The following is a 22424-nucleotide window of genomic DNA, read 5'->3' on the forward strand; positions in this document are numbered from 1 at the left end:
GTAAGGTTCATGGTTATTGGAAGCTGCCCAGCCTAAAAATAGCAGCCTGCAGCCGCCTCAGGAGCAGAGCATCACAAGATGCTTCAATTCTGGCATTTCACTTCGGCTCTTCCCAATTGCCCTACTATGCTTGCAATTGGGGTAATGGTTTTTGGGGTAGAAGTCAGAGTTGAATTTTCCAAAACTAAAGCTGACAGCAAGCGTTGGTGTTAGTAATGGGGAAGGGTCTATCAGACACCCCCATTACTAACCTTGTAAGTAGAAATAAAAAGAAAACATAAAAGAGAAATGAAAGCAAGACCCTTTCCCTCATTCACCAATTAATTAGCAAAGTTCCAACGTAGTCCAGCGGTCCCGGCGACGTTCTTCAACTACGTCATTCAAAGGCTATTAAGCTTCAGAACAAGGCTTTTAGCAGCAGCAGCCACTCCGGATTACGCTGCACTCTGCAAGACCCAATGACTGATGAGCAGTGACATCAGTAACTTCATGTCTTATCACTGATAAGTGGCAACTTTACTGATGCCACCACTCATCGGGTGGTGATCGAGGAAAGGGCTTGTTGTTTTCATGTTTTTCGGGTTTACAGTTGTGGACTACATTCGATCTGCACTTTTTTTTTTTTTTTTTTGGTAATTGGTGAAAGTGTTTTTTTTTTTTTTAAATAGACTTTTTCGTTTTTTTGTTCTCTTTTTACCTAATAGACACCTCACCATTACTAGCATCAGGGCTTGATGCCAGTTGTGTTTTTAGACAATTCACAGCTGACATAATCTCCATAACTGATTACCCCGATTGCCAACGCAGCCGGGCAACTATGAAGAGCTGAGGCGAAGCACCAGAATTGCACATATAATGTGATGTGCCACTCCTTTGGCTGCTGCGAAAGGCCTAATAATCATCCACCTTCCCAGCCTGATAATCAGCCCCCAGCTGTCTGCTTTACCTTTGCTCATGATCAAAAATGGGGGACCCATGTCGTTTGTTGATGTAATTATGTGGCTAAATAACTCTAAAATCTATAATCTTTACACATCCTTAACACATAAAAAAACATTACTTTCTTGAATGCATTAATTTTGGCCCATGTTACATGGATTTCATTTGTGTGCTCCAATTTGTAACAGACCCATAGACTACTATTGGCCCTTATCATCAATGCTGGCGGTAAAAAAACAAATGTCTCCCTGTGAATCGTATGGCCACACAGTCCATGTGAAAACAGATTGGTGGGCCTAATGCTGTGTGTGGTAGTATCAAGATAAGTGGCGATTTAAATTGAGGCTTGTGGAAATAGTAACCAGCCTGTAGCTCCTATGTCTGTGTAATATGGCAGCTACAAGGATAACACTCAAGTTTGTAAAGGAGGCAGGAGAGCTCTCTATTTGCTGAGCTTTGAAGAAAGATGCTTCATATACACCTCTAGGTGAAGAATTGGGTGCGCTTTTTTATCTTTCTTTAAGGCCCAGTGCCCACGCTGCGGATTTTCAGAAATCTACAGCAAAATCTGCATGTCCATTGTGAAGCCAGCAAAGTCTATGAGAATTCAGAAGTGCTGTGCCCACGTTACTTATTTTTCCCTTGCGTATTTGGTGCAGAAAAAAATAAATCTGCACCAAATACGCAAGGGAAAAATACTCAACGTGAGCACAGCACTTCTGAATTCTCATAGACTTTTCTGGCTTCACAATGGACATGCAGATTTTGCTGCAGATTTCTGAAAATACGCGTCAAAACTACACCGCGTGGGCGCTGGGCCTAAGTCTATGTTTCCAATGTCAGTAGGTTTTAACATTGCAGAATTTCTGCACCATCTCCACACCTGTTTACTTGCATTTTTTTTCCCCCAATCTGTTTTTATAGCTGTGGGTTTTGGCTGTTTGGTGTATCATTCTTTAAATAAAGCTGTTTTGTTTTTGAAATTTCCTGTTATTGACATCATGAGATGCAGATTACAATAGTTTCTGGTGTGTTTCCATTGCGTAAATGCATCAAAAACATATTTTTTACCTACGGATTTTCCGCATCTATTGCAAGTCTATGGGGAAAATCTGCATGGAAAATTAAGGGTTTCCCGAAATAGAATTCAATAGGGTTGTCCAGCACCATCCAAACTGACTTTTTAATCCACGTCAGACTTCTTCATTTCATAAGAAATAACTTTTATTGTGCATATTTAAAATCATGCTTAAAAACCGCATGTCTTACGGGTTTCGAGCTCCTAGGATGAGTAAGAGCTCCTAGGAGCTCGAAACGTATAAGACGAATTCTATTGGAACTTCTACTCAGGAGCCTGTTCGTTTGCCTGTGCACTGACCACTATTAATGGACTTGGAATGGGTGAGCTGAAAATTCCCCCCCCCCCCTTTTTTTTTTTTTTTTCTTGCAACTTAATTCCCGAAAGTGAACTTGACATACTGATGCTTCGCAAAATGCACCACAGCTCAGTTTACCCAGAGTAAAAAAAACCCCAGTGGGCAGGAGATTTCTATGAATTTCCCTTTGCCTATACTGTAAAACTTTGGACCTAGCGAAACTATGGAGCATCAAAACCATGAGTAACACTCATCGTGAGGCCGTACCGTGAAGGAAATCTTAAAAATACTTACAAGATGTCATTTAATTTTTTATTTGAATTATCAGTATTGGTATTCACATCGGCATAGTTTTCCTTATAACAAGGAGTGCCCCAATAATAAAGATCAGGGACAGCACAGAAGTCCAATGACTAGAATGTGATTCTGTTCTGACCACGTCTAATGACCCAAACGTAACAAGTGATGAAGGCAAATGCTGCTGATCAGGGCATTACTTCACCGAAAAGGGCATAAATTCGAGAAAAAAAAAATGCCACCAGCCAACACAGATCAGAATGGCAAATGCACCTGCAGGATGCAGTAGGCCCCATATGATAAAGGTGGGGGTAACCTAGGGGGCAGAATACCGATGATGCAACCACTCACAGCCTGCCAACTCATGGAGGGGGTGGCTGCTGGTATTAAACATGCACACAGATGAGGTTTTCATAGGGCATCAGTCACACAGGTATGTGCAAAGCACAGTGTCAGCCTGGCTCTCTGGGGTGTCTGTTCTGTGTATCAATGTATGTATGTGTATATAATATATGTGTGTGTGTGTGTGTATATATGTGTATATATATATATATATATATATATATATGTGTGCATATATGTATGTGTGTGTATATATATATGTGTGTATATATGTATGTGTGTGTGTGTGTGTGTGTGTGTGTGTGTATATATATATATATATATATATATATATATATATATATATATATATATATATATATATATTTTATGAGAGAGGGAGAACCTGCCTGATCTAATAGTATGGGTGTCATCAATAGGCTGGAAGCCAGACACTGTGCATTGCACATGTGTGTGGCTGGTGCCCTATGTAAACCTCATTAGTGTGCATGTTTAATGCCAAAAACCACCCCTCCATGATATGGCAGGCTGTGAGTGGTCATCTCATTGGTATTCTGCCCCTATGTTACCCCCACCTTCATCATAAGGGGCCGGCTGTATCCTGCGAGGGCATTTGCCATTTTGACCTGTGTTGGCTGGTGGCATTGTTTCTGGTGAGTCTTGGTTTTTTTTTTTTTTCTGAATTTGTCCTGTTCGGTGAATTATTTTGAATATAGTGTGGGGACCCTTGACGTTTGGGTTACGAGCTTATGTATTTTGGCCAAAATATGGACCAATACCTCACATTTATTATCATTTTATATGATTTTCTATTGCACCATTTTCCTCAGGATGCAGCCGTTCCCATGGGATGTCTGCACTTAAAAGTGCTGAGTAGCCCACCTGATCGAATAGTATTGGCATCATTATTAGGATGTAAGCCAGACACTGTGCATCACACGTACTTGTGTGACTGGTGCCCTATGTAAAACCTCATTAGTGTGCATGTTTAATACCTGAAACAAACCCCTCCATGATATGGTAGGCTGTGAGTGGTTGTATCATCGGTATTCTGCCCCTATGTTACCCCCACCCTTATCATAGGGAGCCGGCTGTATCCTGTGAATGTATCTGCCATTCTTGGCTGGTGATCAGGGCATTAGAGCGGTGTGACAGGACTTGTAGAAGTTTCTTACACTGGTGCTAAGAGTACATGTTTTATGAAGGCCATATGACGGTGGAAAGAAATGACTGCCGAGTGTTAGCTTTATTGGCAGATGACTGCTAACACACTTGCAAAGATTTTAACCTGGCTTGGAAAGCTTTAAGCATGGCCCTGATTATTATTATTATAGCGCCATTTATTCCATGGTGCTTTACAAGTGAAAGGGTATACGCACAACAATCAATAACAGTACAAAACAGACTGGTATAGGAGGAGAGAGGACCCTGCCCACGAGGGCTCACAGTCTACAGGGAATGGGTGATGGTACAATAGGTGAGGACAGAGCTGGTTGCGCAGTGGTGTACTGGACTGAGGGCTATTGTAGGTTGTAGGCTTGTTGGAAGAGATGGGTCTTCAGGTTCCTCTTGAAGCTTTCCACAGTAGGGGAGAGCCTGATATGCGGGGGTAGAGCGTTCCAAAGTATGGGGGAGGCACGGGAGAAATATTGTACGTGATTGTGGGAAGAGGAGATGAGAGGGGAGTATAGAAGGAGATCTTGTGAGGATCTGAGGTTGCGTGCAGGTAGGTACCGGGAGACTAGGAGACTGGTTGTGGTTGGCTTTGTATGTCATGGACAATGTTTTGAACTGAAGTTGTTGGGCAATGGGAAGTCAATCAAGGAATTGGTAGAGTGGCGAGGCTGGGGAATAGCGAGGGGAGAGGTGGATTAAATGGGCTGCAGAGTTTAGGATAGATTGTAGGGGTGCAAGAGTGTTGGAAGGGCGGCCAGAGAGCAGGAGGTTGCAGTAGTCGAGGCGGGAGATGATAAGGGCATGCACTAATGTTTTTGCTGATTCTTGAGTATCAGATTTCTCAATAAAATAGTGCACATTTCCCCAATCTGCGGTTCTGAATTTCAGCTGGTTGCTTTTTGCACTCTATGCCCAGGTAGAATAAAACATTGCCACTTTTGTGGTCCAGAATGAAATAGTCAGTCAATATTCAGCTGCTTTCTGTGTAAAAGGTGAAGAGCATCCGCAGCGCTGAACTCCATTTCAGTAGAGACAAACAAGACCCCAAAATAGGCACTACTAAAATATCTACCACAACAAATGCACCAACCACGAAATAGAAGGCTCTGAAAGGCAGCGCGTACACCAATGCTTCAGCTAGCAGCTTTTATTACAAGAGTATAGAAAACACATGTAAGAATACAATCTGTAGCATCAACCAGCCACTTATAATAAAACTACATTATTAGTAGGATACGGTGACATCAGGAAACATCTCATTTTCATACCTTGGCTGTATAGTCACAATAGAAAGAAACAAACAGCAGCAGAGATTATTGGTATAAAACTGCAAACTGTGGAGTCAGTGATAATCAAGAAATAAAATGGAGATTTTCAGTGGGAAATTGGAAGGATTTACTAAAAAATTCCTAAAATATTTAGCAAAAGAAACTTTTCCTGTATTGTTTTATATAAGAAGCTTAATACAAAAGCGGGTCCCATGACCCAACAGGTCTTAGGCCTGCGTAATCTCCACAACTACAGCCGAGCAAATATATTCAAGTGAACGTGAATTCTATTCGAGCGTTACAAAAATCCACATTAATCAACATGGAGATTTTTTTTTTTTGTTCGCTTCTGATCCATTGGTCACCATTCTCAGAAATGTACAAGAACATCTAAATGTTTGAGGGTTTTTTTTACACTTGCACTCACTTTTCTGGCTCCCCTGCATCACCTGTCTGGTCCTCGCCGCTGCATCTTTAGATTGCTTCTGCTCACACTAGGCTGATACTTCCAGCTTTGACTAAGCCCAAAAGGATTCTGCGCAAGCGCACAACTAACGATGCCACGGCATGCGCAGTGACCTTGTGACCTGGTGCGTGGAACCTTCTCGGGTCTCCTCAAAGTTCCACCTCAGAGTGAGAAGTCCAGATGTGCGGCTTTGATTTAAAGATGTGATGAGGACCTGATAGAAGATTGTGAGGAGCCAGACAGGCAAGTATGAAGATTTTTATATCTTATGTTATTACTATAGATGATCGAATACCTCAAATACTCGGCTTCGTGAATTATTGCCAAATAGGTCGCCGCTATTTGACTATTTGCGAATATTCGATGCGCAATGTAAGTCTATGGGAAACCCGAATAACAGCTATTCGGAACTATTCAGGCTTCCCATAGACTTACATTGCGCATCGAATTTTCGCATAGCGGTGACCTATTTGTCCAATATTCGCAAAGCCGAATATTTGAGGTATTCGATCATCCCTAGTTATTAAATTTGGTGATCTGAGGACCATAATAAAGATGTTCATAGTAGAGTTCATAGGTAGAGATAAGCAGATCCATGGAAGTTTGGTTCAACTGTAGTAGTCGGACTTTAGCTATAGTTCGGTTTAGGACCTGGATGTGACCTGAACCCTAATGGCAGTCACTAATGAGGCAGTTTGGGTCTGTACCCACATGCACAACACTCCCAGGGACAGGGTTTTCCCATATTCTTTGTCACGATCACGCTGTTGTTACCCCCAGTGAGAGATGATCAGACGCTATAAGCGGCTCGCACTGGGCTGAGCACCCAGCGTACCCAAGCACCGCGAGGCTCACGCAAATGGTTTGCATATGTAATGCACCCGAACTCCAAACTACGTTTTGGGTTTTTTTAAGTCTGTGTATGAACACCAAACTTCTTTCTGGTTCTCTCATCTCTACTAGTAACTTAGGGCAGCTGAATCTGAGTTCAATACGTAACTGAGCCACCAGATGGCAGTATTATCATACACAAATCACCCCATTGTAATCAGGATGGGAATTTTTGAAGTTCACTCTTATGTTATATAAATTTGGTGCATCTTTTCCCATTAAAAAATTGGTTCAAAATTCTTGATAAAATTACCCCATCATTAAAAAATTTATAATATTTACTAAAACCTTAATCTACTCCCCTGTAGAATCTGTCCCTTGCGTATATGTTTGCACCCCTGTATACTGAGGGTATACTCACATTTAGATGTGTCCCGGGTATTTGTGACAACACCTGTAGCACAGATGCACTTGGCGTTGTTCTGTAGCATGGGCAGAGCTTCTTAATCCTCATTAAGATTTCTAGTTGCTATAGAAACTTCTTAATCAAATCTTTCAAAATTCAAATTTTCACAAATCCCTTAAAAGTGCTTCTTCATACTGCGCAAAGCACTGACAGAATGATCCGGACCTCGGCTGTGTTATTGCAGACAGTTATGTTTTACCCTGAAAGGCCTCGGTTCCACTTGTGTTTTGCACGCATGAGTGCAATCCGGTAAAACATCAGATTGCACTCGCAGCCATGCGAAACTATGGGGCAGTGTCCATCTGCAATTGATTTCTCATGCCATATCGGCCTGAGAAATGAATTGCAGCATGCTGCGTTTGGCAGCGATTTTCATCTCATATGCACCCATACAGGTCTATGGATGCGCATGAAACCAACTGCAGTGTGATTTACACAGAGACAGGCAGTGGAGGAGATGGGGAGAAAGTGCTCCCTCATTTTCCATCCGCAGCTGTGATACAATTGCAAGATCTCATCACAGTCGCATGATCCTTGGCTCGCACCCGCAGTAGAGGATCATTAGCATATCACTTCACATGCTCTCGCATCGGAAGCTATGCGCAAGTGGAACCGTACCCAAAAGATTCTTATTTTAAGAGAAAACTTCCTTTGAAAGCAAGGCAGGTAGAAATGGGTGGATGAATTCACCAGACACCTGTCGGTCAGCAGTCTCTGGCCGCAAGGATTGCAAATCATTTCAAACTTCTGTGGAGCAGCTTTTGATTGGCCAGGGCTGCCATGATGTCACCGTTGTGACATGTGACACAGATGACGCTGTGCCAGACTGGCTAATCAAAAACAGCTCCAGGGAACCTGGAAGGTGAGAGTCTTCCATCCAAAAATTATTTACATGGTTGATTGACCAGAATCACGAGAAGAAGTCCGCTCATGTCTACAGGTGGGACTGGTGTTTCAGGTGACTAGTCCAAGGCAGGACCCAACATGATCTCCTGGACTGACAGGTCTCTTCCCTAGGTACACTCATAGGGAGAGACCAGCCATTCAAAGGGATCAGGGTGTTATAGGTTCTGCGGACCTCCTTTGGACTAGTCATCCAAGACATAGTCCTGCCCGGCTTTTTAAATTACGTATTCTCTGAAAAGCCACAGCGTTTCAGGTTAACACACACCACCACACCCAGTGGTCAGGTGTAGCAGTTTTTTTTGGGAGATCCCCTTTAAAATGCTATGCCCACAGACCGGACACTGTTATAAGGTCTACATTATTCAATACCCATTTATTGGCCAACCCTCCTTCGATGTTTCAACATTTGTATAGACTTACTTCTTATCATAATCGTACAATTTAGTTCCTGGATTCCAAAAGCTAACACTCTTCAGACACCTAGGCGGGGAACTTATCATCCCCTCTATACCAGAAAATTGGCATAAAACATTCACACACACAGTTTTCACATTTTTCAGTATAAGGGTTAGTGCGAGTGATGCAGCCTGCCACCACACATGTACTGTAATGCAAGCAGAGAGGTGGCCCATTAATGAATGTAGCTCTATATATTAAAAGGGCTACAAGCCCAAGCCTGGCATACGAATCACCAGTCTGGGTAAATCCTGCCCAAGGGTTGCTCAGAAGTCATGCAAACGGTGAGCTCATACATATTTCCGAGCTATCCGCACTCCATCTATCCATCGGAGGCTCCTATACGGCACAATATCCTCCCGCGAGGCACAGAAGCGGATCTGTAATTTGCACCAATTGCTGGCATTAATCATGGTAAACTTGTAGGTCCATTAGAAGACTTTTTTCTTAGCACGTTTAAAAAGTGACAAATAGTGTAAAAAAAAAATATAAAATTCTGGCAAAAAAAGGGGTGCATTATAAACTGCTACATTTCTAGGAAAGTCTTTGATACCACTCCCTATTGCAGGATTTTTTACTTTCTTATTCTTTCCCCATTTACTTTTCCATATAGAGAAGCTTATTTATTAGAAATGCATGAAAAAAAAACAAGCATAGAAAATGCTATAGCTGGAAGAAATATCTTGACCCAAAAACACAATCATCCATCCTCCAAATTTTAATAGGAAAAGTACTACATAGTGCATAAAACACAACTTGTGGAATCACCCTAAAATAGTTTGTGATTGATTACGCCATCAATGCACCCCCTCACCCCCCCAAAAAAATTCGTCCCATAAAAAGGCACGGCCGGGGAGCACAGATTGCTGCACATTCAGCAGTGGGAATGCAGCCTCGCTAAGCTCTGAGGATTTGCAGTAAGAATGTGCTTAGCTCCACGATAATCACCACACACCATTATACATCAGACTTGCTTTCATTGTTAATTTTATAGCCAAAGTGGAACAAATGCAGGATACAAAATTAATAATATCTATGGTAATCTGCATTCATATGTCACTGTCCCCATGAACCGAGATTTCAGCTTCAGTCCTGAAGGGTATAAAACGGGCCACTCCATCACACTGCAGACTAGGAATGTCGAGAAGGCAACAGCATCGCCGTCCAATCTCAATTCTCCAGTTCCAAGAGATCCGAGTGAATCCTGAAGAAGGCGCTCTTCTTACTTGTGTAGATAGGCATCGAGCCACAGTTCACCAGACTCTCTCAGAGAGCTGCAGGACAGAAAGACTGTGAACATGCTGTGTATGAAGAGATCAGGACACCTCCAGATGCAGGGTTTTTTTTACTTAATTGCATATATTTTATTTAGGCTAAAAATTCTTACAATTGGGTTTAATAAAAAAAATAAAAATGCACAGTTTGCCTTCTATAGCATTGTCTATTGCTGGCTGCTCATTGGGTCTAACAGAGCATCAGTCAGGGAGAGGATGTAACTTGTATCTGAATTTTCCTCCCGATGTGGGTAACAACCCATCCAATCCACGCAGGCATAGAAATGAAACTATAAATGTCCATAAATTATGTGTAATAATGAGAAATGACAGTGAGAAAAAGTATTAAACACACTCCCTGAAATTTATTTAGCACTTCATACAAAAGCCTTTGTTGAGGATGAAGCTTCAAGATGCCTCCTAAATGGAGAGATTAGTCACCTACATTGCTCAGGTGTGATCTTGGTCCATTCTTCTACAAAAATATTCTTCACAAGAGCTTTAGGATGTGAAGATTTTTGTAGAAGAATGGGCCAAGATCACACCTGAGCAATGTAGGTGACTAATCTCTCCATACAGGAGGCGTCTGGTCCTGTGGGCTCCTTGTATGAACTCTGAGTTTTAGTTTCTTCCATAAATTTTCTATTGGATTCTGGTCAGATGATTGGCTCAGCTGTTCTAGCAGCTTTATTTTCTCTCTGAAACACCCAGAGTTTCCTTGGCTGGTTGTATCAGGATTGCTTTCTAATTACAGATAGATTCCATCTGGTTTCATTATTTTTGATGGCTTTTTACATCTCTTTTTTCAGGTGTTCAATATTTTTTCCCTGTGTCATTGCAAATTATTACACATAATTTATGGACATCTATGGTTTGATTTCTGTGTCTGTGTGGATTGGATGGATTGTTACTGACATCTGGTGAGAAATTCATGTCAATGTCACCAATTTTCTAAGTAAATATACAGTCATGAAAATGTTTGGGCACCCCTATTAATGTTAACCTTAGTTCTTTATAACAATTTGTGTTTTTGCAACAGCTATTTCAGTTTCATATATCTAATAACTGATGGACTGAGTAATATTTCTGGATTCAAATGAAGTTTATTGTACTTACAGAAAATGTGCAATCCGCATTTAAACCAAATTTGACCAGTGCAAAAGTATGGGCACCTCAACATAAAAGTGACATTAATATTTTGTAGATCCTCCTTTTGCAAAAATCACAGCCTCTAGTCGCTTCCTGTAGCTTTTAATGAGTTCCTGGATCCTAGATGAAGGTATATTTGACCATTCCTGTTTACAAAACAATTCCAGTTCAGTTAAGTTAGATGGTCGCCGAGCATGGACAGCACGCTTCAAATCATCCCACAGATGTTCAATGATATTCAGGTCTGGGGACTGGGATGCATGAATGCCTGAGTAGATTTGGAGCGGTGTTTTGGATCATTGTCTTGCTGAAATGTCCATCCCCTGCGTAACTTCAACTTCATCACTGATTTTTGCAGATTATTGTCAAGAATCTGCTGATACTGAGTTGAATCCATGTGACCCTCAACTTTAACAAGATTCCCGGTGCCGGCATTGGCCACACAGCCCCAAAGCATGATGGAACCTCCACCAAATTTTACTGTGGGTAGCAAGTGCTTTTCTTGGAATGCCGTGTTTTTTGCCTCCATGCATAACGCCTTTTTGTATGACCAAACAACTCAATCTTTGTTTCATCAGTCCACAGGACCTTCTTCCAAAATGTAACTGGCTTGTCCAAATGTGCTTTTGCATGCCTCAGGCGACTGTTTGTGGCGTGCTTGCAGAAACGGCTTCTTTTGCATCACTCTCCCATACAGCTTCTCCTTATGCAACGTGTGCTGTATTGTTGACCGATGCACATTGACACCATCTGCAGCAAGATGATGCTGCAGGTCTTTGGAGGTGGTCTGTGGATTGTCCTTGACTGTTCTCACCATTCTTCTCTGCTTTTCTGATATTTTTCTTGGCCTGACACTTCTGAGCTTAACAAGAACTGTACCTGTGTTCTTCCATTTCCTTACTATGTTCCTCACAGTGGAAACTGACAGTTTAAATCTCGGAGACAACTTTTTGTATCCTTCCCCTGAACAACTATGTTGAATAATCTTTTTCAGATCATTTGAGAGTTGTTTTGAGGAGCCCATAATGCCACTCTTCATAGGAGATTCAAATAGGAGAACAACTTGCAAGTGGCCACCTTAAATACCTTTTCTCATGATTGGATACACCTGCCTATGAAGTTCAAAGCTCAATGAGGTTACAAAACCAATTTAGTGCTTTAGTAAGTTAGTAAAAAGTAGTTAGGAGTGTTCAAATCAAGTAATTGATAAGGGTGCCCATACGTTTGCACCGGTCAAATTTTGTTTAAATGCAGATTGCACATTTTCTGTTAGTAATATTTCTGGATTGAAATGAGGTTTATTGTACTGAGTCCATCAGTTATTAGATATATGAAACTGAAATAGCTGTTGCAAAAACCCAAATTGTTATAAAGAACTAAGGTTAACATTAATCGGGGTGCCCAAACTTTTTCATATGACTGTATTTCTAAAAAGGTGCGGTGTTCAATACTTATTTCACCCACTGTATATATCAGCCTACATTTATTATGCTATGGAATATGGAGAGACCCAAGAGCATAATAAGGAGCTTTCAATTTAGAGAGAACAACTATGACTTTAATTTCCCTGTAAAATCTGTGTTATTTAATGAATATAAATCTTTGCAGTTTTGATCATCTATAGCAGGCATGAGAGGAGAAACAAGGAAATGTAAAAGTCAAATCTGCAAAATTTCTAATGAAACCAATTGCAAAAATTATTTTTAGCCCAAAATAGATATTTTAGGGGTATTTTCAGGTTATTAAAAATTTATTTTGTCAGCATGAAAATAAGCAAGTTTGTAATTTACTTGCTTTCTCTATCTGCTGTCATTCTCCTGTAATGATAGCTTTTATCTTACATAAAGTACAGCTAGTTTCTAAACAGCTTGGCCTCCAGACCCTTACTGAGCACAAGTAGTAGAGTAGAGTCACACTCTGCCCCATTTGAGACAAACGTACAGCTCAGATCTGCAAGTTTTTCCTCAGACCTAATCAGACTAATGGAAAAAATAAATTGCAGCATGCTATGACTGTCTCGGAACACTCGCACCCATACAAGTCTATGGGTGTAAGTGAAACATCAGACTGCACTAGGATGACATCAGAGTGCAGTGTGATATACGCACAGACTGACAATGGTGGAGATGGAGAGATTACCCTCTCCCACACAGCTGTTATCCAATTGCAAGATCGGATCACAGTTCCACGACACTCAGTTTAAACTCATAGCACAGCGGGAGCAGAGTGTCATTAGCAGATCGCATCCAATGCTGTACACTAGTGTGACTCCAGCTGTAGATACATTCCAGGACAGGAGTTAACAACTAACATCATAGTCGACTCTTTCAAGCCCAAATTATTTCTCTACAGCAGTTAGACGTTCCCCTCCCCCTTTGCTCCTAACTGTTACTATTATCGGTCCTGTTGAATCACAATCCACCTGCACAAAGAAGCAGAAGTTTCTAAAATGCTAATCACAACTCTTACTTTCCTGAGCTGTGTGCTTGTTCAAAGTTCCTGTTATCTCTACATGTAAATATAGTAATAACAGTGCAGACTCAGAACACTGACAGACTTTAATGTGTAATAGAAGAATGAAGCTACTGTCCAGAACTTACACTCAAGAAAGAGTGCTCGCCCCCCAAGCAACCAGGCAGAGGAAGCCAAGGAGACTGCAGAGCTCTGAGATGCCCAAGGGACAACCTGAGAATACTCCTTTAAAGTTAAAGAAATGTGCCTGAAGGGGTCCACAGCTTTGAAAAGATATATAGAGATTTGCAAAGTCAAGAAACGTCATAACAGTAAGAACCCTAATAAAAGGGAAGAAAGGTTGAACATTATGGACGGAATTGTTTTTTCAACCTTTGCAATTATATAAAGTCACTTACTCGACTATGTCAGCAAATGCGGTGAACAGAGGTTTGGACTGGTAATCAATGCCATACTTCCTGCACAGTGAGAAGACAAGAGGAGCGACTTTGGAGTAGTTGTGTCTTGGCATTGTGGGGAATAGACTGTAGACAGAAAGTGGACATGTTGACATATTAGGATAAATTGCTTTATTGGTTATTTAGGTTACTGGTTTGCAGTGTGGTTTACTTACTGGTGTTCAATCTGAAAATTGAGATGTCCACTAAACCAATCGTTAAAGAATGACTGGTCCACGTTACAAGTGGCTTGTAGCTGCGCAAGACAGAAAAACGGAGACATGAGAATGTACAATAATCTTATAGGAAACAGCCAATTTGGAAAGTTGTCAAATACCACGTAGGCCAGGCCACAGCCACAACTGCCTGTCACCAACTGCTGTGCAACTACAAAAGTGATCACCAGGTTTTCTAATCTGGACAACAAAGTGTAGGTGTAAGAGCAGCTAAAGATCATACATTGCAGAGACCATAATAATTACTTTTTATTAACCATTAAAATCATTGGTAAATCTGTGCACAAACATAAGCATAGGAAAAGAAAAAAAAGTAAAACCTTACAGGGTATAGGTATATTGTTGGTGCAGTAATCTTACTGCTTGCAGGCCAGTAGCACTCAAACTTCTACAACAATTACTAAAGATAAATATATTTAATTCCACCCCAGTTGGTGCAGCCCAGACCATTGATAATGATTGAAAGAAATCTGTCAGCAGGTTTTTGCTACGTTATCTGAGAGCAGCATAATTGTAGGCAAAGACATCCTGACTCCAATGATGTATCACTTAGATTACTGGTTGCAGCTGTTCTGACCCAATCAGAATTTTTAGATTTTGCAATACAGCAGAGCTGAGAGAGCTGCCCCCGCCCACACCAGGCTCTCTACAGAGATTGTACATTGACAGTGAGGTGTCACTCAGATGAGGGGGCAAGCCGGACTGGTATGCGTGTGACGTTGTAGTCAAAGCAATGAGAAGTCCTGCTGGTTAAACAAACATGGCAAATAAACATTAGATCAGACTGTGACAAGACAGGCGTCCCTGAATTATTTGTATTAACCCTTGCAGCATGCTGTCTTCAGCTTACATAGCAAAAACCCGGTGACAGATTCCTTTTAAAAAGAACAGTTGAGTCTAGCACCCTCTAGAGGACATAGTTACCATCTCTTACATGAATGTTGTTGACCCAAACACCATTTTAGACCATAGTTAGTTCCAGCCCTGTTGGTGTGAAACAGACTGTTTTCAGCTCATCAGATGGACCTTAAAGGGAACCTGTCAGGTGTAATATGCACCCACAACCACGAGCAGTTCTGAGTGTATATTGCTAATCCCTGTTTAACTGTCCCTGTATCTAGTAGCATAATCCTTCATGATAAGCTAATGAGGCCAGGGACTAGTCTGCCCTCTTAACATGTTAGCACGCCCCTGTGACACCTGTTCTTGAGAGTAAAGCCCGCTTCACACGCAACGACATCGCTAACGAGATGTCATTGGGGTCACGGAATTCGTCACGCACATCCGCCCTTGTTAGCGACGTCGTTGCATGTGAAACGCAGGAACGACCGTTAACTATCAAAATTACTGACCTAATCGTTGATTGTTAAGTGGTCGTCCCCATCCCAATTATCGTTGCTGTTGCAGGACGCAGGTTGTTTGTCGTTCCTGCGGCAGCACACATCGCTATGTGTGACACCCCAGGAACGAGGAACATCACCGTACCTGCGGCCACCCACAATGAGGAAGGAAGGAGGTGGGCGGGATGTTCCGCCCGCTCATCTCCGCCCCTCCGCTTCTATTGGGCGGCCGCTTAGTGACGTCGCTGTGATGCAAACGAACTGCCTCCTTAGAAAGGAGGCAGTTCACCGGCCACAGCGATGTCGCTAGGCAGGTAAGTCCGTGTGATGGGTGTAAGCGATGTTGTGCGCCACGGGCAGCGATTTGCCTGTGACGCACAACCGACGGGGGCGGGTGCTTTTGATATCGCTGTGTGTAAAGCCCGCTTAAGTCCATACTTACAGCTCCATACACATGGTGTCCTTTCATTTCAGCAGAGGTGTCAGACAGTGGCTTATTCCCTCCCTGCCTATTGTGAACACATCCATGCTTAACAGAGTTTTCATGTGTATGGAGGAGGTGGAGATGAACAGAGTTAACCTGGAATCTAAGGTTTAGATGGTGCCAGCATGGTTGCTCCTTCCTGCAACTTAGATAGATTAAATAAAACTTTAAAGGTTGTCAGTAGGATCATCCCTCCTAAGCCATCTAAATGGTCATGTAGGTCATAGAAAGCTGATTAAAATGATACCCTGATATCTGAGATTCAATGTCTTATTCAAGAAAAACACACATTTTTCTTAATATGTAAATGAGCTGTTAAGATCTATGGGCCGGACATAGATCTCCCTGAGAATCTCCAGAGATTCTTGTAAATGAAAGGCGATATCAGTGTGAGACATGTACTGACTGACAGCCTTCTCTCCTGATCTACATGTCTCACACTTCAGCGATTGTGTCCGGCCCATAAATCTTAACACCTCACTTATATAAAGAAAAATTCTAGATTCCTCTGGAATGAGACATCAGTTCACAGATTTCAAGATTTCATTTTATTCAACTGTCTAGAACATGTGTGCCCATACAGATGACTTAGGAAGGTTGATTCTACTTACAGATTCTCTTTAAAGCACCCCTCCGGTGTGCTTCTTTTTTTTTTTCTTAATTTTACTGCTGGAGTATTGTTACTGATCTACGTTCCCTGTTCCTAGTCTCACACTGTACTTACCAGCTGCCATCTTCATCTGTCACTGGCACCGCTCCGGTCAGTCTCCAGCAGATCGCTCCATTGATTGCTGGCTGATCCAGAAGTCACAACTCAATGTAAGTCTATGGGAGCTAGAACGAGGTTCTCATAGACTTTCATTGAAAGCTTGCGACTTTAACGTTTGACTTTTGGACAGTCAGAAATTGCGGTCGCAAAGGAAGTGGCGCGGGGCAGGAATGGCGCCGGGAAGACCTGAAGACGGCAGCTGGTAAGTATAAAACTAGGGACCTTAGATTAGAAGCACCACTACAGCTCTGTAATAAAAAAATATGCAGAATGGGGCTTTAAGCTGCTAAATTTGACAATGATGTCTGGTGCTTTATATGTCGGAAAGGGGGAGGGGGGGTAGAGGAACATTAATCCTCCCATACACTAGTTATAGCTGTCCGTTTGGCAGACATCCATCTCCCAGACTCCCCCCATGGCCATAAGCGCTTGGCCAAGCATTCATGTGTTTTCATTGGGGACAGAGAAGAAAGTCACTGGCAGACGCATAGGGCAGCAGCTTATCTTGCATGAAAACATAAGTATTGGGCAAAGATACTGCAACTTCATCTGTAATGTAAGAGTTGGAGGCTCCCATACACATCAGATAGGTGACTGGTTCCATCAAAATCAGCAGGTTGGGCCAACTTTTATCTATTGTGCATGGATGTCTTAATCCACAAGTGCATGCAATCAGATCTTTTATTGGACAGTAAAGCACAGAGTGAATACCTGTGTAGCCAGCCATTCTTTGTTATCGTCATAGTCTATGTGCATCGGAATATGGTTCATTTGTGTCACCCAGACAAACCAGTTACTCTCCAGGAATCTAAAACGGAGAACAAGAAGGGTCATATGAGTGTTACCCATAAACTAGTGATCGTCTTCGGAGGGCGATATCATCCTCGTACTGCTCCTGCTCTGGGTTCAGCCACACACACAATAGACTTCAGTAATAAAAGAGCACATCATGGACGTGGTAACCTCTCCGCAATGTAAAAATATGGTAGAAACCTTCCAAATACGACTGTGCTCAGATGGAATCTTACCGAGCTCACATGTGTTGCTGGGGGCACAGCTTTCTGGAATCTGGGTCAACAATCAATAGCTCAAAGGTCTAAAAAAAATGTTGCAAATCCTGTACTGTAGAATAAAGCAATAGTGAAAGTGCGATGTTCACTTACCGGACTATCATGAATAGACTGATGGTGCCGCTGATCCCAATCAGAGGAACATATGTCAGGCAAAATCTCACATAGAAGGAAATCATCCAGGCCAGATCCTGCGGAGAATATGGGGACAAGAAAAATTATCAAATTGGTATGTGAGAAGTGAGGATTTCACATTGGTGCTCAATAAAACATTTGCCTGTTTCTGCAGGGCAGGATGGGTGCACTTTGACATAAAAATTTCTGAAACATCTAATGTTACCGTGTTTCCCCGATACTAAGACACCCCCGATAGTAAGACGTAGTGGGGGTTTTGGGGGGGGTCGGCTAATATAAGACGTACCCCGAAAATAAGACGTAGTAAAAATTAATTTTTTTTCCTCTTTACAGTACAGTTACAGCGGCCGAGCGCTCAGCTGAGCGCCCTGACATGCCGGCGGCCGAGCGCTCAGCTGAGCACCCTCACATGCCGCCGGCAAAGCGCTCAGCTGAGAGCCCTGACATGCCGCCGGCAAAGCGCTCAGCTGAGAGCTGACACATGCCGGCGGTCTGGCGCTCAGCTGAACGCCCTGACATGCCGGCGGCTTAGCGCTCAGCTGAGAGCTGACACATGCCGGCGGTCGGGCGCTCAGCTGAGCGCTCGGCTACCGAGAAATGTTGAGATGTTGCAGTAATGTTGTCCGTGGTCCATCAGGACCATGGACAACATACAAAATCACACAGCCTCAGTGCCCTCATGTGCAGCCGCTGGTGGTTAAGTTTCCTTAACTTGCGGTACACTTAGGGCGCAATCGCGGCAAGTCCCCATACGGTACATTGCATGGAGACTTGCTGCGATTGCTGTGGGATTTTTTCCAATATAAGACATACCCCGAAAGTAAGACATAGTGGCACTTTTGGGGGTAAAAAGAAAGTAAGACACTGTCTTACTTTCAGGGAAACACAGTAGTAAATGAGGATAACCGGCTATATGGTATACCCTACTGATGTGTGCCGACCATCTGCTATTTCAATAGATACTCTTTCGAGCAATGCAACATTGGATAGAATGATGGTCCTGTGTGTGGAACAATTTATTCATGGTGAACCATACAATTTTACATTGTTTAAGGAGTTGTCTCACCCTTATTAGTGCCAATCTGGCTTCTGTAGCCCCTTGTCACAATGAGATTTTTGCAGGCATTCTCAACTGTCATGGCAGGATCAGGATCTGTGGAAACTACAGATTTTGGCACTCTGCCTGTTAACATCTATGACGTCTATGATCAGCGCAGAGAGACCCAGACGTCGACCCACAAACTTAGGCAGGCTAACAAGAGTTAATCTCTGCTGAGCTGCTTGTTAGTCTCTTTGATCACATATGGGAAAGCCAGTTACGTTCACTACCCTCCTATATATGCCTGCTGTACTATTTCATTAATGCCAGCTATAGCTTACCTATACTGGTCTGGTGAGGGGTTCTGATCCAGACTTATTGGTGGTCGTTGTGCATTATTTCTGAGAGAGGTTGTGGCGTTAACCCTTGTCTTTTTGTTGCTGCCTTACTTCTCTTGCTTTTCTCCTTAGTCCCTTACTGTTTATACCTGCGAGTTTGCAGTGTGTCTGAGTTTTGGTTTCCAATGTCTGTTTTAATCTGTGTTTCTATCACATTCCTGACCCTTCCTTCCTTGGGTGGATGTTAACAGATTAGATCTGACCAGGAGAACAGTAAAGCACGGGACTATGGCGTCTCCACATTCAAGGGTAATCTGGAGAGTCTAGGGTCCCCTAGCGTGAGGGACAGTATAGGAGCCAAGTCCCTCACTATCCTGCAGTCGTTACATCACGACACTCCTGCACATTATTTATGATAGAGCAATAAAAATAAAAAAATTAAAAAATATTGCAAAATTGATCATTACAATGATTAAAAGGTAAGCTAAAGCCACACTTGCATAAATGAGCAAGCCTGCCTCCCTTTACAAGATCCATATAATATCATAGGGCACATGGATAGGTTCTGTCGCCATGAGACAAACTTTTTTTTGTCTTATTAAAATTTTTGAGCCATGTTTTAAAGTTATCCTCTATTGATAGGATTGGGGATAACTTGTCCAAACACTGGGATTCAAAGAACAGAGCACTCTACTCGGCTAACTCTGGCAGTCACGAAATGAATGGAGTGGAGGTGCGCAGGCTAAGCCTCCGTAGAGTCCAGCTGTCAGGATTGCTAGGGGTCCAGGTGGTCTAACCTCCACCAATCAGTAAGTTTTGCCCCAATTTATGGATTGGTGACAACTTGGAAATGTGGCACAAAGTCTTAAGATTATGACTTCAAAGCTACAGCTAAAGCATACTCACCGACCATTGCTTGCGTTGTACAGCAAAGTAGAAGATATACCACTGAAAATAGAGTGGAATAAGGGCTGGAGGACCAACTGAGGAGAAGGCAAATCCTAATGTAAGACATCAAGGTGAGGAAAATAATCTCCACATAGTCAAGTCTAGAGTCAGATACTCACTCAAGAAGAAATACTTGTGCTGGTGATTATACGGCATGTATTTCTTCTTTTTAACTCCAAGCTGTAAGAAATGATAGAAAGGATTATTATGGGTCAGTAAAATCCCTGGAAGAAGGAACAAAGTGAAGAAGAAGACCAACAACCTGATGGCTTGATACTATCAAGATAACATCAGAGAAGACCCTGGTGGACCTATCTAGGCTTGTACAGTCATGGCCAAAAGTTTTGAGAATGCTGCAAATATTAATTTTTACAAAGTCTACTGCTTAAGTTTTTCTAATACTAGAGGTGGGGAGACAAAGGCGCAATAGGGTCTTACCCGATATAACAGGGGTGATGAGAAAGAAAATAGGTACACTCACCTGAAGGGGTTGTGCCAGTCACAACTCCTTAAAGCGCATGTGAGTGTCCGCGTGGTTCAAGCAGCGGTCCCGTGGATGCGTGATAAAAATATATATACATACAGGAGGAAAACGGGTATATGCCGCGCTTAAAAACCACTGAGGCAGAAATGATATAAATTTTTTTTTTTTATTTACAGCATTCCAACGCGTTTCAGAGACAAGGACCGTCTCCTTCTTTCCTTCTGTATGTATATATAAGTTTTTCTAATGGCAATTTGCATACACTCCAGAATGTCATAAAGAGTGATCAGCTTAACAGCAATTACTTGCAAAGTCAATATTGGCTAAGAAAATGAACTTTAACCCCCAAAACACATTTCAACATCATTGCATTCCAGCCTTAAAAGGAGCAGCTAACATTGTTTTAGTGATTGTTCCATTAACACAGGTGTGGGTGTTGATGAGGACAGGGCTGGCGAACAATCAGTCATGATTAAGTAAGAATGACACCACTGGACACTTTAAAAGGAGGCTGGTGCTTGGTATCATTGTTTCTCTTCAGTTAACCATGGTTATCTCTAAAGAAACACGTGCAGCCATCATTGCTCTGCGCAAAAATGGCCTAACAGGGAAGAGTATCGCAGCTACAAAGATTGCGCCTCAGTCAACAATCTATCGCATCATCAAGAACTTCAAGGAGAGAGCTTCCATTGTTGCCAAAAAGGCTCCAGGGCGCCCAAGGACCAGCAAACGCCAGGACCGTATCTTAAAACTGTTTCAGCTGCGGGATCGGACTACCAGCAGTGCCGAGCTAGCTCAGCAATGGCAGCAGGCTGGTGTGAGTGCTTCTGCACGCACTGTGAGGCGGAGACTCTTTGAGCAAGGCCTGGTTTCAAGGAGGGCAGCAAAGAAACCACTTCTCTCCAGAAAAAACATCAGGGACCGACTGATATTCTGCAAAAGGTACAGGGAGTGGACTGCTGAGGACTGGGGTAAAGTCATTTTCTCAGATGAATCCCGTTTTCGATTGTTTGGGACATCTGGAAAACAGCTTATTAGGAGAAGAAGAGGTGAGCGATACCACCAGTTTTGTCTCATGCCAACTGTTAAGCATCCTGAAATGATTCATGTGTGGGGTTGCTTCTCAGCCAAGGGAATCTGCTCACTCACAGTCTTGCATAAAAACACAGCCATGAATAAAGAATGGTACCAGAATGTCCTCCAAGAGCAACTTCTCCCAACTGTCCAAGAGCAGTTTGGCGCCCAACAATGCCTTTTCCAGCATGATGGAGTACCTTGCCATAAAGCAAAGGTGATCACTAAATGGCTCATGGAGAAAAACATAGAGATTTTGGGTGCATGGCCTGGAAACTCCCCAGATCTTAATCCCATTGAGAACTTGTGGGCAATCATCAAGAGACGGGTGGACAAACAAAAACGAACAAATTCTGGCAAAATGCAAGCATTGCTTATGCAAGAATGGACAGCTATCAGTCAGGATTTGGTCCAGAAGTTGATTGAGAGCATGCCAGGGAGAATTGCAGAGGTCCTGAAGAAGAAGGGTCAACACTGCAAATATTGACTTGCTGCATTAACTCATTCTAACTGTCAATATAACCTTTTGGTACTCATAATATGATTGCAATTATATTTCTGTATGTGATGTAAACATCAGACAAACACAATTAAAAACCAGAGGGCAACAGATCATGTGAAAATATAATTTTGGTGTCATTCTCAAAACTTT

General features: G+C 42.4%; 1 protein-coding gene across 1 annotated transcript in view; it reads right to left on the minus strand.

Annotated features, from left to right (window-relative positions):
• Positions 1-5251: 5251 nt before the first annotated feature.
• FADS1 (fatty acid desaturase 1) overlaps positions 5252-22424 on the minus strand; it is a 46932-nt gene continuing 29759 nt past the window's right edge. The window contains exons 7-13 of the mRNA XM_075325212.1: positions 20334-20394; positions 20173-20249; positions 17848-17945; positions 17396-17492; positions 14032-14111; positions 13817-13942; positions 5252-9797 (exon numbers count right to left, since the gene is read on the minus strand). Of these exons, the coding sequence (XP_075181327.1) occupies positions 9746-9797; positions 13817-13942; positions 14032-14111; positions 17396-17492; positions 17848-17945; positions 20173-20249; positions 20334-20394 (591 nt within the window). The 3' untranslated portion in view covers positions 5252-9745. The remainder of the gene's footprint in view (positions 9798-13816; positions 13943-14031; positions 14112-17395; positions 17493-17847; positions 17946-20172; positions 20250-20333; positions 20395-22424) is intronic.

This window comes from Anomaloglossus baeobatrachus, chromosome 10, assembly GCF_048569485.1.
Source record: "Anomaloglossus baeobatrachus isolate aAnoBae1 chromosome 10, aAnoBae1.hap1, whole genome shotgun sequence".
NCBI classification, from domain to species: Eukaryota; Metazoa; Chordata; class Amphibia; order Anura; family Aromobatidae; genus Anomaloglossus; species Anomaloglossus baeobatrachus.